Source organism: Anguilla rostrata, chromosome 1 (genome assembly GCF_018555375.3).
Source record: "Anguilla rostrata isolate EN2019 chromosome 1, ASM1855537v3, whole genome shotgun sequence".
Taxonomy (NCBI): Eukaryota; Metazoa; Chordata; class Actinopteri; order Anguilliformes; family Anguillidae; genus Anguilla; species Anguilla rostrata.
In genome coordinates this window covers 13,121,515-13,138,916 of record NC_057933.1, presented here as the reverse complement: position 1 = coordinate 13,138,916, position 17,402 = coordinate 13,121,515, and the positions used below count along the sequence as shown (strand labels likewise).

At 45.2% G+C, this 17,402-nt stretch overlaps 1 protein-coding gene across 12 annotated transcripts in view; it reads left to right on the top strand.

Annotated features, from left to right (window-relative positions):
- Positions 1-17,044, top strand: part of foxn3 (forkhead box N3) — a 79,171-nt gene extending 62,127 nt beyond the window's left edge. For 11 of the 12 annotated variants that reach the window (XM_064323025.1, XM_064322976.1, XM_064322949.1 and 8 more), the window contains 3 exons: positions 10,250-10,312; positions 11,414-11,522; positions 13,468-17,044. In XM_064323025.1, coding sequence (XP_064179095.1) covers positions 10,250-10,312; positions 11,414-11,522; positions 13,468-13,978 — 683 coding nt within the window. In that variant the 3' untranslated portion in view covers positions 13,979-17,044. The remainder of the gene's footprint in view (positions 1-10,249; positions 10,313-11,413; positions 11,523-13,467) is intronic. The other variant, XM_064323034.1, reaches the window with a different exon arrangement.
- Positions 17,045-17,402: the final 358 nt, after the last annotated feature.

The following is a 17,402-nucleotide window of genomic DNA, read 5'->3' as shown; positions in this document are numbered from 1 at the left end:
AATTTCTCCCGACTCTCGCATTTGTCTTCCATTTCTAAAGGGCGAGACGTGCGAGGAGGCAAAGTGCTGGATAAGGAGAAAATGGACAAAGTGGGAAATAAATGGAGGGGGTCAATGTGAGAACGTCTGTATTATCATGTGAAAAAATCCATATTCCCCATTAGGACAGCATTACAGGGGAAGCTGTAGAATGAGTTTCCCGTCACTGGCTCAACGGAAGAGGCATGAAGCACTCAATGGAGTGGGTCGAGATGCTGGAAAGAAAGGAGGAAAAAAAAAAAACAGGGAAGTTATTGGCCTTCTCGCTAAGCACACAGACGGTCTGCTCTAGTCTCAGATCCTTGCGGAGGAAACGTCTGCTGCCTCCATTGATCTTTTTTAAATTTATTTTTTTGAAATTCAATATGTGGGTGTCTCGTACAGCACATTGAAAATTCCAAGTGGCATGGCTCATGCTAATTGCTGTACAAAACATTAAAAGTTTGTATGCAAACCTGTCTTTCTCCAACTGGGCATAATTACTTTTTTTGGGGGGGGTGGGGGGTGGGGGGTGTATGTGCCGGAAACAAGCTACTCCTTTTAATCAATGGGGCAACTGCTGTAGAATAATTTCAAAAGTAAACATATGTAGTTATCTACTTTATTTACATTTACTGTACCTGTAAAGTTGTGGCTCTGCTGCATTTGACCACAGCTTTTTCTTGGATGGTTTCACACTAGTGAAACTAGCACCAGTAAACCAGGTTTTGTTTTTGCTTGCCAACTCATACAAGCTGTGGATCATGCATGCCTGTCCTTCTTACTACACGTTCTGGCTCCTGTGTTCTGTTTGTCCAGTAGCTGTTCACTGCCCCAGGACCGCATTAAAAGCTGTGATTCAGCCTGGCCCCGGGCGTCATCATTGCCCTCGGACCGCGTTTGAAAATCGCATTTAAATGGCTGCAGCGCTGGCTGCTTGTGGCATTCTCCTGTATCAGGTGCCTTCCCCTGTTTTTCTCCCTCTTCCCCAGTTACTTCTATAAATAGCCGGGGAGTCAGAGGCTGTTCATTGTGCTGTGTTTCTGTGTAACATAACACCGCCTCCTCTCACCAAAAGAGAGAGAGAGAGAGAGAGAGAGAATGAGTGAGCCAGAGGGGAAAAGGATTCACCGAGATATATAGAAATGACTACTCTTATAGCCACTGTACTGCTGGTTTCTATTAAAGGCGGTAAACACTCCAGTTGGGAGTGTTTAGTTCCTTTCTGAAAGGCGGTATTAAGCACGGAATGGTATTTCCTGTTTTACCCGAGTGATGCATGATATACCACTCTGAAGTATGTGAAATGTGAGCAGTTGCCATGGCGACAGCAAGCCTGGCTGGAGCAGAGGAAGGAAACGGCAGCACAGAGATGCCTTCAGAGGGGAATCAGGAGAAACAATGGAGAATACTGCCTCCTAAAGACCCCTTCAATTATTCATCCGCCACACTGGGGAGAAAGACCATTTTCGGCTCTGTTCAAACACACCTCCGGCTTTCTCCTCTGTTTATTTCTCTGTGCGTACAGGATTCTCCAGATGTCTTTGAGAATCGAATTAAACCTCACCTCGACGTGTGAGCGCAGCCCGGCTTTCCAGAGGCTTGGCTTTTGTGGCAGGAGTCCCCTGAAGAAGAGACTTGTGCTTTAAGTTTTACTCGCGCGTGAAGAAGCCATTGGAGCGCTCCCTGAAATGGACACAGCGGTCTGTTCTGGACGCTTGTGTAAAGCGCTCTGTACATCGCACTGGTCCCGCAGGACACTGGCGTGGCGTTTCCGCCATTGTGCCTGGAGCGTTGTGGAGACGCGTCAGAGTGCGCGTACCTTCTCTCAGGTCTGCGGTCCGCACAGCCCCCCCTTTGCCCCCGACCCTCATTTGTAAACAAATGATAGTGATTTGGAGGTATTTACGGACCCGCTCTTTAAATAACCCCGCGGACGCCGCTGTTCGCGCCGTTGGGTTTTCACGCTCCGCTACCGCGCATCAGCGCGCAGCCGGGAGAGAAAGCGGCACGGCGCCCTTCTGCGTGGCGCGGCGGAGGGGCTCCACGCCCGCACGCCCGCATGCCAACCTGCGCGCAGGCCCAAGTCCGGTTCCGTTCCCCCTCTCATCCGCTCGACCCCGCAGGCTCGGAGGAGCGGGAGATGTGAGTGATCCGGGTCGCGCGCAGACTGCGCTACCTGTAGCCACACGCGGACTGCGCTGCCTGTAGCCACAGGCAGACTGCGCTACCTGTAGCCATGCGCGGACTGTGTTACCTGTTGCCACGCGGGGCCCTTTTAACGCCGCCGGTGAGGCGACTCAGTCTCCCGCTTCATCTGAAGGCGCAGGGTGGCCGCGGCATGGGGGGCCTAGCCAGGTCTCGGTCGCCTTGGGGCAGTGTTTCCTTCCTGAATGAACGCAGTCGGCTTCTGCTTACCGAGGCGGCCTGCTTGAAACGGTCGGAGTAAACAAGCTGTAGCGTTAGCTTTGTTTGGAGTCGGTAGCAGAGCCCTCAGAGACTGTAAATATAGTGCAGAGGAGGAGGCACTGCACCCTGGGCTTGGCCTGCTGCGGTCTCCTGTCCTGGAGTCTTCTCGCTGTCACTCACAACAAAGTACAGGCCTGTAGCATTGACACATGGAATTATGTCATAGGACACCAGCGGCTCAAAAAAGCCTGAGGTACAAAATTACAGTAACTGGCTTCCTGTATTGAGTGCATGTACAAGTGCGATAGTGAAGGGTTCTCATGTTGCACAATGACATCAGTTTGTATGTAACACTTGCATGACTTCATACTGACCGCGTGACACTGCCGCAGTGTTCCATACCCCCCCCCCCGGCCCCACTGCCCCAAACTCCCCCCAGCCCAGTCCCACAGCCGTCCTCTGGAATTGCCGCTGAAGCTCTGTGGATTCAGAGCTCGGCTCTGGAGCAGAAAGTATATTTGGGGAAGGCCTTTCATGTGATTAGCTGCACAATTAAACAAATGTTGTTGCAAACAAGCAAATCCCCATCCGCATCATTATAAAAATGGTAATTGACCTTTAACAGTTTTTAGATGGTAGCGCTTCTCTTTTTCCGTGCCTGATTATTTAACTGAGCCATATGTGGAGTGTAGCTTTACTGTTGGCTGACTTTTTTTATTTATTTATTTATTTTTTAGCTTCTGTTTGTTTTATTGAAAAGAAAAATTAATATGAAGAATTAAATGAATTCACCCAATGATTCGACAGATGTTTTAGAAAACAGCCTTATAAATAAATTTTCAGCTTGAATGATGGTCATTTTATTTTGGCTAATACCTGTGGCATCCGTTCTGTAGTACTACTATTAAATGCCTTATCTGCGAATGACTGATGTGCATTTAATGTGGAGTGTTGCTAATTTTGCTGTCTTGAAGTGCTTGAAAAGCCCATCGCGCGTAGACTGTTACCGAAAGTCAGGTGCCTGTTCTGTAAATAATAGATAAGCTCCGGCAGAGTTTATCATCAGCGCTGCACATTTATGTCCTTCTAAAATCAAAGACATGTGCACTTCATGTGCAAAAAAAAAAAAAAACTTCTGCTGGCTGCCTGCCCGCTGCTCTTAATGTAGTGCCAGCAGGGAGGAAGACAAACCTCCAAAGAGAAGAGAGAAATTTGGAAAAGAGCAAGGCCGTTTGCTCTCCTCTGCCTATCGTTTGAGCTGTGATTCAGTAAAGAGTGTCGCGCGGTGTTGATACAGCCCGGCTGTTTACCTTTTAATTAACCTTGCACACAGGCCGCTATTGATAGTGGATGGCATTGTGAGAAAAATAGTCTGTGAACTTGAGAAAGGTCTCACGGTTTAAGGGGCACCCGGGTTGCCACGGCAACTGTGTAAATAGCGGTGGAGGAATGAAGAGTTCACGCGTGCGCCGCGGGAGGGTTCGACACCTCGGGAACAGCACTGTTTCTGTACGTTCCCTCTAGCGCCTCCTAATGGAGGGATGTTACGGAACTCACATGGGGAGTGTAGAAAATATTACTGTTATGAGTCGTAAGGTTTCGCTTCTTCTGCCAGCTGCGCATTGTTTTTGGGTAAGAGTTTCTGGTAAATGAGTGCAATATCCTGTCACGGGGCGACAGCGTAGCAACAGTTTCAGGAAATATCAGGAGCGGGGGGAAGAGGAATAAAAAGAAAAGTTTATTAATCTGCGAGACAGGTCTCTGGCAGGAGCTCGCATTGCAGCACAAGATTAGAATCCGTGGTCATAGCCCAGCAGTTTCACTGTCATTGTGTCTGAAAGATGTTAGCGGGACACGCACCAGCGGGCGCTAAATTTCCCGCTTCCCCGTGTAAGATGGCGATATCAGTTGGCTGCACCGGCTTTTAATTCCGCCTAATGTTGTTGTTTATCACACAGAAATATTTGTCCTCAGTCTGATACCCCAAATCCAATCTGTGGGCTATAGAGCTCCTGGGAACAGAATGTAGCTAAACGGGTCGGACTTTATGTGTAGGAGAGCAGCTGCCTAATTCAGAGTGCTGGGAGAGCATCTACTGCACATGCTCTCCTCTGTGATGAAATGCTAAACCGAATGACTCCAGGAAGAAAAAAAAAGAAAACTGTCTGCGTTAACCTGCAAAATGGCCGTGTCTCCTTTTGAGAAAAAACACCCGATCCCGATGACAAAGTTTTCCGGGGGGTTGTGAATTTTTTATGAGGGGATGGATGTTGATTGAGAGGGAAATGTGCTTCGCGAAGCTCAGGCGAAGTGCCGACTTAGCCGCCGCGACATTTGTTATGCTGTAGTTGTCTCTTCGCCATTTACCGGTGCGGTAGTCAATCTTGATTCCAGCTGCCTCACCTCGCGTGGCTGTTGGGTGATCCGCTGTTTATCGCCCTGTAGGGAGTTCAGTCACTCCTCGCCGTGGTCTCAAATCATGTAGGACGGCAGAAACTGAAGATGTGGATCAAGTGCGTTCCCAGTAGGGACCATTAAGGTATTTGGACGAAAACACAGTTTTCCGCTGCATTCATCTTTTTTCGTTTTTGAATTTTTCCTGTCATGGCATTCCTGTACTCCCTTTGAGGTTGCTTTGCTCCAGCCGTATCCACTCACCCAAGACTTCCATTTGAATTAATACCCATTAAATTGCTATTAAACAGACTCAGTTACCCAGCAACAACATGGATGGCCTAGTTTTAATCTCAGCAACATGTTTGCATTGCTATTTATATTTTTCACACAGTGAAACGCGTTCAGTTTCAAAATGAACTGTTCTGAATGGCACTGAATGGCCACAGAAGAACCGCATGCTGGCTATTGTGCACAATTTAATTACACCGTATCTAAAATTTTGTGAGTAGAGTAATTTACCATTCTGTCATATTCCATCATTTACACCTCCATATCCAGGAGGTATGAAGTAAAAGTCCTTTCCCTCATTATCAGAAAATGAGTCTAAAGCAATTCATTTATTTTTCTTTGTTTTTTTTTCTGTCATAAAGCACTGGTGGGGATTGTATTTTTTCTTATACTGTTTGGCAGTCGTAGTTTAACTCTGGTTTTTCCCGGAGTAGCCCAGTTTCAAAGAGACCTTTGGAATTGGTTTGCCGGGGCTTAATTCTACAATCTTTTCTGGGTGTAATGATCAGAAAATGCCCTAGTTTCCATTTTCCAAAATCCCAGCACGGCAATATAAATGCACAGCGGAAGTCGAATAGCGAGAACGGCAAGGACTGTAGGCCTGGGAGGATGAGGGCTTCATCAGAAGCACTTCACAGATGAAAGAGGTATGCTTTCCTCTTATTTTGGGACAATTTGTCAATTAGACGAAAGAATCTCCTTTATTTTAATTTGTCCTGCACAGGGATGAAATATTAGAGCTAATGTGAGTCATTCATCATCTTGTTCCAAACCAGTGGCGACTTCACTTTGTATTTTCCTTAATGAACAGACAAACAAGAGAGCTTTTAACAAATGGCGTGTGCTTTCGAACAGACACTGTAAGGTAAGGGAGGGGGGGATTTTATGACTCTTTACTGCTGTGACCAGGGTTTAGGCCCGGAGGCCGATGGTCATTCAGCTGTATCAGACCTTTAAGAATCAGGGACTTCGCTCATCCCTGTAGTCCCATCAGTGACACGGGCCTTTGAGATAACCGATGAAGACGCACCAGCTGCATGTGACAAAGCCTCCACAATGGCGTTGTGGAGCGTGCATGTAAAAGGGACGGTAAAGTGACTCTGTAAATGGCTCCTGAGCCAAGGAGATGGCACTCAGATGAAGAATGTCTGCTGCTTTGCTTTTTGTAAATAAAGAACTCCTTTCTGTCTGGTCCGGCCATCCGTGTCATTGTGCCCGAATGTACAAATTACCTAGCCCCGGGCCCTGTGTTTTATTGTGTAAAAACAATGGAGCACTCCCAAAACCCCTGTCGGAAGTAAACCACTATCAGGGAGCCCTTTAAAATGAGCACTTCACCCAGTGTCAGCATAGATCTTCCTGGACCAAGCTTTGTCAAGCCAGCCTAAGTCTCTATGGCTTATACATGAAGCAGTTTTATGGCAGAAATAACTCCACATGGGAACGCTGTATATATGAGTAATTCAAAAATCTATTATTGACAATCTATCGACATTTAGCTCACATAGAGTAACATGAGAATGGGGCTGTCAATTCACGGCAATTTTCACAGGAACTCTATACCATTATCATGTGTCATCATATGAAATACATCTTTTTTTTTCTTCATCAAAAATGTATTAAAGCAAACCAATGATTGATGATCAGTTTATGTTATTTATTATATTGGCTTTTGGTAATTGTAAGCTTTAGCAGTTGGAGTAATATCAGAGTGAGTATTAAAAAATTAATCGTGGTGGCTTGTGCTGTCTCTGCGCTGTTCTGGCTGCGGTGTACAATGTGCCCGTGCTTACGAGATCGTTTAGTGTGAAGTCCTCACTTTGGCAGCGCGCTTGGTCTTATCTCATTGCTGCCATATTAAAGTGGTGTTAGAGCCCCACATGGGAAACAAAAGAGGTGCATATCTCGGGTAAATAAAGATGGAAGAACTGGCGATCCTTATCCCATAATTGTTTCCGTGGCGCGTTGTCAGCTCGGCTTGTCAGAGCCAGTGGAGCCCTTCCAGCCTGGTTTCCTCAGCCCTGCCGTGCAGAAGCATTACCTGTAGCGGCTAGCCGCTTCGCCTCCGGCGCTCCCACAGAAGGGGCTCACGGTGCGCTGCCTGTCCTTACCGACGGCCCACAGGTGACCGCCTTTTCTGGCGGGAGTCAGTCGTCGCGGGTGATGGTGTGTTTTTCCCTGACTTCGGCATGGAATTATGAAAACTGTGGCAGTGCTTAGAGATAGCCTCTGCACGTGTGTGTGTGTGGTGTGTGCCTCTCAGTGTGTGCGTGTATGAGTGTGTGTGCTTCTCTCAGTGTCTGTGTGTATGCACAGCTATTTACTAATTGGATTACTGCAGTCAACCAGTGCATCAACCTGCTAAGTGTTGTTCTATACAGTAAGTTCATAGTTACAGCTGTATATGAAACTACTTATCTTTTTTAAAATCTTGATTTTAACTGTACAGGGGTATACATATTGATGCATTTACAAATGACTTCATAGAATGTTTTCCACCTGTAATCCAAAATGAGGTTGTATTTAAGTTGCATTACATTTGTCACAACTATTTAGCGGTGTATTCCTTTATACATTTGATGTGCTATGATGTTCAGTGACAATTCTGTGCAATGCAAAACAACACAGAAGAAAATGTTCTGAGAAAATCAAGTTATACTGACAAAGTGGTTATGCTGGCGGGCATTACTGAAATAGACAAACGGCTCAGCAGACATATTCTGTGCTGTACGAGTGCATGTTTTGCCCCCTTGTGGATAGTTGTAAGTTCATATTGTTCAGTACATCGTTTGACATTTAATCTGTATGAGAGGTATTGACTATCTAAATGTGCCTGATTCCTCATGGAACAGATGAGCATGATTGATCTGAGGTCAAAGGGCCACAAATGTGCAGTATTTGGTTTCCTTGAAACCTGCCCTTCAAGACCACTTTAATTTCTGTAAACATGCAACCTCTCCACAGATTTGGCTCTTGTGAAGTTGGCACAATTTAAAAATGCATTTTTATCTATTTTATTCATCAAAGCTGATGTGTTATTTGATGAATAATACTGATAATCACTCCGATGGACAAACCCACCATGTTTTCCTTTTAATACGTTACTGGAGAACGAATAATTTCGAATTCACCGCAACTGCACGGCGAAGATCTTTTTGTGTGCGCTGTTTTTAATGGTGCTTTTTATTCTCCATAAAGAGGAGATTAGTGGAGAGTGAGCAAAGAGGGTCAGGCATTAAAAGCTGGTCCCGAGCTGATTGGTGTCGTCGCTCCACTGTTTCCAGGGCCATCTGCCCAAACATTAATACGCTTCACAGGAGGAGAAAAGCACACCCCCCGCCCCCCCCCCCCACCTCCTCTCCAAGCTGGGCACCCGGCAACACTCCCCACCGAGGCCGGGGCACCTTCCCATGGGCCCCGTGAGGGGCTGACCGAGGAGGATCATGGGACTTGTGTCCCGCTCTCCTCAGGCGCAGTGTGGCTTCATTCCAGCCTGACATGGCAGAGCAAGCGCTAGGGAGAGACCGGTAAAGCCTTTGACATGTGGTGAGAGGACCTTGTGCCGAAAGTGGACTTGCAGACTGGATTTACAGTGGAGTAGAGGCTTGTCTGGGGCTTTGATGGCCATAATCTACAATCAGAATAATGCAGCGCTAGCCAGGCCCTGTTCACCTGCCACACAAAACACCAATAAATCAATTTAATCTGTCATTTTTGCTGGGCTGTGGTATGCATCAGAATAGTATTGTAATGTTGTGGTATGGACATATCAGAACCCTTGACTTTTGCATAGAATGTGGTGCAGGTCCCTGGTGTGTGAAGAATACAGGAATATTCTTGTGCCTATGGAAGGCCAAGTAGTGATACTAGAGGGAAATATTATGATAATTAATCGATGTTGTAAAACCGGCCGGGTCATTAACTGTCTCGCTGGGGATAACTCTTGTAACAGTCTCTTGTAACAATTTCTTTTTACATTTTTTTGCGAGTAAAAACCTGACCTAAAACTTGAAACCTGTTCATAAGACGGGCGTATCTCCCCCAGGCCCGACGTGCTTTAAAAAACGTCCCCTTAATGTGTTGTGCGCGCACTCTGAATGGAGTTTCCCCTTTTTGTTCTGTTGTTATTTCTGATGCTGCGATGCGGGGATTTACATGGGCCGCTCACAATGGAGGAAGCTCATTAGCCATTCAGTCTGCCAGCCCATCCACGCTAATCGGGCCGAGTGCGCGTCTCTCTGTCAATTCGGATTGTACACTTGGCTAGCCGGGGCAGGGAGCCAGCGGCTCCCCCTGTCAGAGGGCGTCTCTTCACCTTTCGGCTGCTCTAGCCCGAGGGGAGCGCCGGGCCACTCTGCCGGGCCAGATGTTCCTTTCAGCCCTTCTCAAGCGGCGGTCGCCGAGTTGTGTACCGTCGCCATGGCAGTGGGGGGAAGGGTTGCCGTGGCAACAATGCCACTGCTTAATGAGCAAAAAAAAAAAAAAAAGTGTACATGATTCCAAACGGATAATATTTTCCTTTTTTTTTTTTTTTTCTTTTAACCCTGCCATCTGTTTTAGATTAGAGGCAGCCTCCATTGTGGAACTCGACTCCACATCCGTGGAAGTTGCCTGAGAGAGTGAGAGAGAGGGCGGCAGGTGCCGCCACAATGTGCCTGTCTTTACGTCCGTATGACAGTTTGTCTTTTGTGTGCGGCAGTCTATGGACTGTGCAGTCGGAGGCACACCCCTCCATGTTTTATGCTCATTAAGAGAAGATTAAGAGCAGTCTACTGTAAACCATCAGCTTATGGCTCTGTAGTACTGTACAACTGATAAAATGAGACAAATTAAGTGCTCTCATTCTGAAGTGAATTTTAATTGCCTTGTAGCGCTAAAGAAGTAAATACAGATTCATTCTCGTTTTTTTTTTTTTTTACTGGATTGAAAGGACAACAAACAACGTTGGATCTTAATTCAATGAGGCACAACTGACCTAACCCATTTATGACGGTTTAATGGTCAATTTCACTTTCCCTGTTCTGTCGATACTGCGCAGTTGGGTTGTTAAGAGAACCAGGGAGTATTGAGCAGGACTCGTCAGACTGAGCCAGTGCTAACGGCATTTAAAGTTCCCATCTCCCTTTGCACTTCTCAGATCCCGAAATTGATGCTGCTGCAACCATGATGCTTTTGAATACACCTGACCTCCCGACCTCTTGTGAGTACAACGGGCAGCATCTTGAGAACTGTAACTAACAGCAAGAGGATCTCTACCAAATGAATAATCATAACACTGATGAAAACAATGTAAAATCCTAATTTAGATCCAAAATTACTGCTGCATTAATTCAGGTCTGACTATTTTTTTGGTTTGACGGGTTTCTATGGGAATCTTTAGGGAATTATTAGGAATCTGTCGTATTTGACTTCCTTAATGTTTGTCACGAGGAATTACCTTTTTTGGGTATGTGGCTGAGGTACTGCTCTCGCTCTCTGCTCTCTGGCATTCTCTGAGACCAAAGCTTTCGTTTTCCACTGGTTCTGCTAAAGGATTCTCGGAAAGTTCCAGAAATGCTTGGTCTAAGGGAAAAAAAAAACCAACCTCACTTGCTTTCCATCACGTGGTGTTCTCTCTCTTTTTGGTTTGAGACAGAATGTTGATTCTCTGTCGCTTACCAACTCTTGTAAACTGACCGTACGGGGCAGTTCTGTTGCTGGTGTAACAAAAAAAAAAAAACATTTTCTCTTCCTTAAAAGTTTGTCACTGTTTCCTTGAATCACATACGCAATTTGAAAAAACTGTGATTTGACAATGTTCCCAGATGAAGGGACGCAGTTGAAATTGTGAAAGCTTTTAATGGGGAGTTCTGCTGCTCTGTCTTTTCTGGTGTTGTGGTTTTGCAGTGAATAAATAACCCTTCATTCCTCTTGCAAATAAGCATTTGTTTGCTGGTTTGTTTGGTTTCAAAACTTTAGACATACATGTGTAATTTTGCAGAACTCACACTTCCAGAAAGATCTGCGCTCATATTAATCATGTGTGTGGCTTTTACTGTTTTTGATTGAGTGTGTGTGAGTCGGTGGACGGGTGTTATGCTAGTGACACTGATGTCCACTCTGTTTATGTGAGGTAGTAACAATTTAGGAACTCCTCATTCTGTTTTACGACACCGGCAACCAACAGTGAATGAGTGTGTGTGTGTGTGCGTGTGTTTGTGCCTGTGTGTGCGTGCGCATGTGTGTGTGAAGTCCGGCCCTCTGTATTATATGTTGGTGCTCTGTGGCCTTCGTGGTGACACAGTGTGTGTGCTCTGTTCAGTCCCTCAGGGAGTGATCCAGAACGGTGCCAGGATGGTGGGCCAGACCATGTTTCCGGGAATCAGACCCCTTCCCATCAACCCCATCGGGAGCAGGACGGCCACAGTGAGGTCAGCATAACCGGCGATCCCCCCCCCCCCCTTCCCGTCAGCTCCCACCTGTCACCTCCCGAACGCCACGTCAAAGCCCCCCCCACCCCCCCCCCCCCGAGCGACTGCGTGAACGAGCGCTCTGGCCTTACCTCCCAACCACTACTTCCTGTGCTTGGTGTATAACTCGAGCATAACACCGCTCCGCTCCTCCCCCCCCCCACCCCAGTCGCGCACAATGCCCCCAACCCCCCCACGCTCCGGGGGCGGATTCGCACGCAGAAAGTGTGCTTTTCGCCACCGCGCGAGTCACTTCTTATTACGCACTGCTCCCGGACGCAGGGTGTCGATGGTGCTCAAACGCGCGTTTTACACAAAGGGACGTTCCCGGAGACGGGTCACGCCTACCTCTGTACCGGAGCGCGGGAACGAGGCGGCGGCCTGTTCCGCACGAGCCTCGTCACGGAGCCCGCCATGAACACATGTACGCCTAATTATTTAAGCCTACGAAGAGAAAAAAAAAAAAGTCTTGCATATGCGATGCCATGAATATTTGATCAAATAGGAGTTCTAATGGCATGGGATGTGCAAGAGGACTGCCTGTTGGCCTGTGAAACATTTATAAAGCCAGACCTCTGCAGCGTGGCTGTGGAAACGCTCGCTCGCTCGCTAGCTAGCGCTGAGGAAGGAAGGCTTGAGCGTGTGGAGTGGAAGTTCTCCCCAGCTCGGAACACGCTGTACCTTTTTCTGTGCGAAGGGAAGTCCGCGGCGGAGCCTGTTCAGGTTGCTCTAACAGACAAGTGCGGACAGACTGTTACCAGCCCGAGGGCTGGCAGGTGCGCGCGGCCGACGCCGTCGCACGGAGACCCGATCACCGCGTCGGAGCACCGTGTTAATTATCACCGCTGACGAGCCTTTCAACATAATAAATAAATAAATAAATAAATAAGCGTAAAAAACCGGGAGAAAGGGATGAAAAATGACGGCGCTCCTCCTTCGCCGCGGTGACTCCGCGCCGCTGCCGCCGGCTCGGATTGGCGTACGGAGCCGTGACACGCTCGCGCGTGCAGATCTCCCTCGGACCCCCCCCCCACCTTCCCAGTGTACGTTGATGGAGCCCAGTTCCAGCCCATTGGCTCCCCCTGCTAAGCAGGCAGACTAATGACAGCTCCTGTGGTGGGAAGCCAGAGAAAAGTAAATGCGCCCCATTCACGCTATGGTGACTGACACTGCATTTAGACATTAATTATTGAGTACAGTTTTCTTAGCATGCAGCGCCGTGACTATAATTTATGAGTCATAAACGCGCAAACTAGACAGGAAAGGGGGAAAAGCTCTCAGGTTTATTTTTCTAGCCCCGTTGTGAAGTTTTAAGGTGCGGTATGGTAAATCTGCACTAAAGTGGGATTCAAAATAGCATTTTTATTTGCACACATTCTTATTTACAGACCATAATACAGCGTTAAAATTATACAGTGTGATGAGCAATGTTGCTTGCTTTTATCAATAAACCATTTGCATTTTAATCTCGCTTTCATAAAAAAATGAGAAATTATCACAGGAGCTATGAACTGAATGTTGTTATCAGCCTCCTCGGTAATTAGCCACATAGCCGCTGTATCAGTGCACTGAAGTAGTGGCCTAACTTTGGTGTTTCTGCGAAAGATGATTGCCTAATTCAATTAAGAGATGAATCATTTTTAATACCCTGTTTTGTGTCTCTTTGTTCTGGCTGCAGCTCAGTGTGTGTGTGTTAATTCTCTGATATGACAGTTTCAGTGTACATCAGGGGGTGACCTTCATGTCAGCTAGCAGTGCTTGTGTGAGCATGTGTATGCATGAGCGTGCATGTGCACATGCAGGCGTGTGTGAGCGTTCACGTGGAGCTGCGTTCTGACGCCGAGCGCCTCGCTCGCTCTCTCTCTCTCTCTCGCTCTTTCTCTCTCTCTCTCTCTCTCTCTCTCAGGTCCGTCATTGGCGGGTACAGGATGCGCAGCGACAGCGAGCAGTCCAGCGACTCCCCGTTGGTCAGCAGTGACCCCAAGGAGGATCACAACTACAGCAGCGCCAAATCTTCCAGCCTCCGCGGGGGCGCCTCCCCCAGCACCGCCCTGGGAGAGGAGGCCCCCCGGGAGGGCAGCGAGGCCAGCTTCCACTGCAACGACACCAACAGCGACACGGAGGACGACGACAAGAGCAAGATCAAGAAGGAGCCCAAGGACTTGTCCCTGGACGCCGTCTCCCTGGCCCAGCACAAGAAACGGCAACATTTGACAAAAGCCAAACAGAAAGTGTCCAGCGATACGCTGCCCCTAAAAAAACGGCGCACGGAGAAGCCCCCTGAAAGCGACGACGAGGAGATGAAGGAGGCGGCGGGGTCCCTCCTGCACCTGGCGGGGGTCCGGGCCTGTTTAAACAATATCACCAATCGGACGGCAAAGGGGCAGAAGGAGCAAAAAGATTCTATGAAAAATTAAGACTGAATAAAGAAGAAAAAAAAACATCACTTTTAATAGAATTTACAATTTTTGTTTTTTTTTCAGGACATCAGGTGAATTCTAATGATTTGTGGCAATATCAACAATCACTTTGTTTTCCTATCCTTTCGAAACTGTTGTTTGAGGGTTTTTTTTTTCTTTAAAGGAGATTAAAGCCATAGCGAAACTTTTTTCCGATCTTCAGCTAATTTAGGAACACAATTTTTTGTCAGCTGAAATCGAAGCGAGAGTCAGATAAGGCAAACAAAAAGTCGACTCCCCGAATTTTCCGATTGGCATTGGTACAGACACAGCAGGGAATTATGGCTTTATTTATTTTCCGAACATTCTGTAGCAATCCCCCCTATTACAGTGCACCTAAACAGAATGGGGAAACTGAGCCATTTTCAATGTGATGTTGCTAGGGGCTCGAGCGGCCCATCCGACTGTAGTTTTTGCGGACGTCCTTGGCTTTGAAATGCTTGCAGGCAGCACTACAGCAGCAAGTGTCTTTACTGTGAACACTTGGGTAGTATAGTGCCAAAGACGAGCCCTGGGTAAGCCAGCAGTGACGATTGCACTTCTTATGCTACTGTGTTGTCAGTATGGCTGGCGTGCTAACCGCTAACCTGGGCTAATTACACGACTGAGTACCGAGGTTGAGAAAGACATTGATGTAGTGAGGGAAAAGAATTGGATACTGGTTATCAGTTTTCACCACAGAATTCAGTCTTCAATAACAGGAAACTGATTCAAAAGCCATAAGCTGTCGTTTCAAATCAGTGCGTGCAAAAAAAAAAATACATTGAAATAACTTCAAAACTGCCTGTTCTTTTTGTAAACAATTGAATTGTTAAAAAGTTATAATCAAGTGATATGAATATAGTGATATTTCTCTGTGGCGCAGTAAAACTGAATAACTTGATGGGATAAATTGATGCTACAAAACCTGCCAATAGTGTTTTAGCGACAAAAAATAATGAAATAACTGTGGAATTATTATTTTTGTTACTTTGTTTTTTTGTTTTTATTTCATACCCTCATGACGTAATAAGCAATGTCATCCAGTCAGGATAACACTGTATAAAAGTTACACTAGATTATTTTTCCTTTATTAATTTAAGCAATGTAGCCAGCAGGATTTTCCAAATCGTGTTGCATGGGTTCTGTAAACAAAAACTGTTTTTTATTCAAAGTTCATGTAAGGTAAATAATGTATTTAGCATGGAGCATGAATTATTTTCATATATAGATCCTAGAGAAAAAGGGTTTGCCTCTAATTTTTATGCCCATAGGCCTAGAATTTTGTTTTGTGTTTATTTGATTTTATTTTATGTCTTTTTCATATTTGTTTTGAAGCAGGATTTTAAAGATAAACCTTCTTCAGGGACAAACACTGACTGTTGGGAAACTTACTCTGCAATATGAAGACTTCACATTTCCAGTTGGGTTTGAGTGGTTTATGAAACTGCCTTGTGTCTACACCACCAGCCCACTTCTGCTTTTCAAAAAGTATAATGTTCAAGTGTCCGGGGTTTTCGATCTGTAAATGTTTTAGCTTGCATAAATAAGGAGAAGTTAGTAGTGAGTGTGAGTTCCCAGCTATGCCCCCCTGCCATCTGAGACCTTACCACCCCCCCCCCCCCCCTCACTGACACCCCCCCCCCACCTCACTGACACCCCCCACCCCCTCCAAGCATTGTGCCTGCTTTATGTACAAACATGTCTTCGGATGTCTTCAATATTTCAGGGTCTTCCTTTTTTACATTTTTATTTGATGATGCATTTGTTGTTCATTTGCGTGTGAGTGCTTGTTGTGCGTGCATGCGTACATTTCATTCGTTGCCAATTTGGACAGTTTTATTTACAGTACTGTTCAGGATACGCTGACAGTATCAATTACCATCAATTAGTTTTTTTTTTTTTATGTGATTGTTAAATAAACATAACAAGAGTGCAAACATTAGCTCGCCAGATTGCACTAAAATATTGAATTAAGGATCTTAAATTTCAGTGCCAAATCTTGTAAGTTAGATTTATATAAAACAAATGGCAAATGAAATAGTCTATATATAATAACAATGAATTTGCCAGTGGGTAAGTAACCCTATGCTCAATCAAGATGAGAACAAAAAGGCATTCGTAGTCATCCATTATTAATACTGATGTATTTTATGTGGGTGGCACACCCTTATTTCCAGCTCAGAATCTCACTGTGTTGTTTCCTTTTTGTACCTGTCCAGGTTTGTGAAGTGAATACTTGTATTGGGATCTTGATTAGAATTAGAATCCTACAACAAATGCTTGCCTTTTTCTTTTGTTTTGCCCATTCCCATCTTAGCAATTGTCCTCTACTGCCCATTGGCAAGGTCCCTGTTATTTAAGGGAGATTTTTCTACGGTCAAGCAGAGGACAGAAACTATTTATATTTTTTAAGGTAAATTTAGGGGGGGAAATGCAATTATTAAAACTGTGTTTGTAACCGAAGACTAAGAGAAAAGCTGTCCAGACAGAACTGCATGTTCACTGCCTTCCCATAAAATGAGCACTCACTACGTAACTTTTCCTTTAGCTTCATGTTGTTGAAATGGGAGAAACGTTAACAAGAAATAGTGATCATGATGTTAATACTAGCCAAGCAAATAATTCTCATTGAGGCCAATATCCTTGTTTTGTTTAGTTTTTTATTGTTTTAAAAAAAATAAATAACTGCCATTTTTTGTTTAATTTGAGAAGGTTTTCTCAGAGGAAAAAAAGGTGAAAGATCAATTCATTTCTTATTGTTTGTTTTGAAATACACGGTCTGATGGCATGTGCACCCAGCCGATCTGTTTTGAAATAAGAAACTGTCAATACAGAGGCATACTTGCATTCTATATTTCCTTGATGTGTAATCATATTGCCAAAGACAAACTATTTCATCAATTAATGTAAATATCACGTTGTCCATTACTATGACAAAAAAAGAAAACTTTTGTTTTTATTTTTATTTTTCTGAAACCTACCATAAAGTTTCTGTGATGTATTGTCTTCCAGTTGCAATAAAAAAAAGAGTTGCAAAAAAGACTTTCCTCATGTTCTCAAGTCTGTGACTTGCACTGGTTAGTTTTTTTTCCCAGATAATTATTTTCATCATACAAACATGTCTTGGGTATGTTTTCCCAGAATGGAATATTTTCACCTAAATTATCGGCCATTCGGTTGTGTTTTATAGCAGTAGCCATAAATATCCATGTTTGCCTACCGTAAACACTGGTCTTGTGCTGAACTATGCTTTCCTGCATTTGTGGAATTTCAATGGGTGTTTTTTTTTCATTTTTCTTTTTTTATTTTTTCTTTTTCTCACGGCACCATTTCTGTCACATTTCATATTTTGTTTACAAATATGAAGCCAAAATGCAATTTGTGTTAATTTGGCAATAGA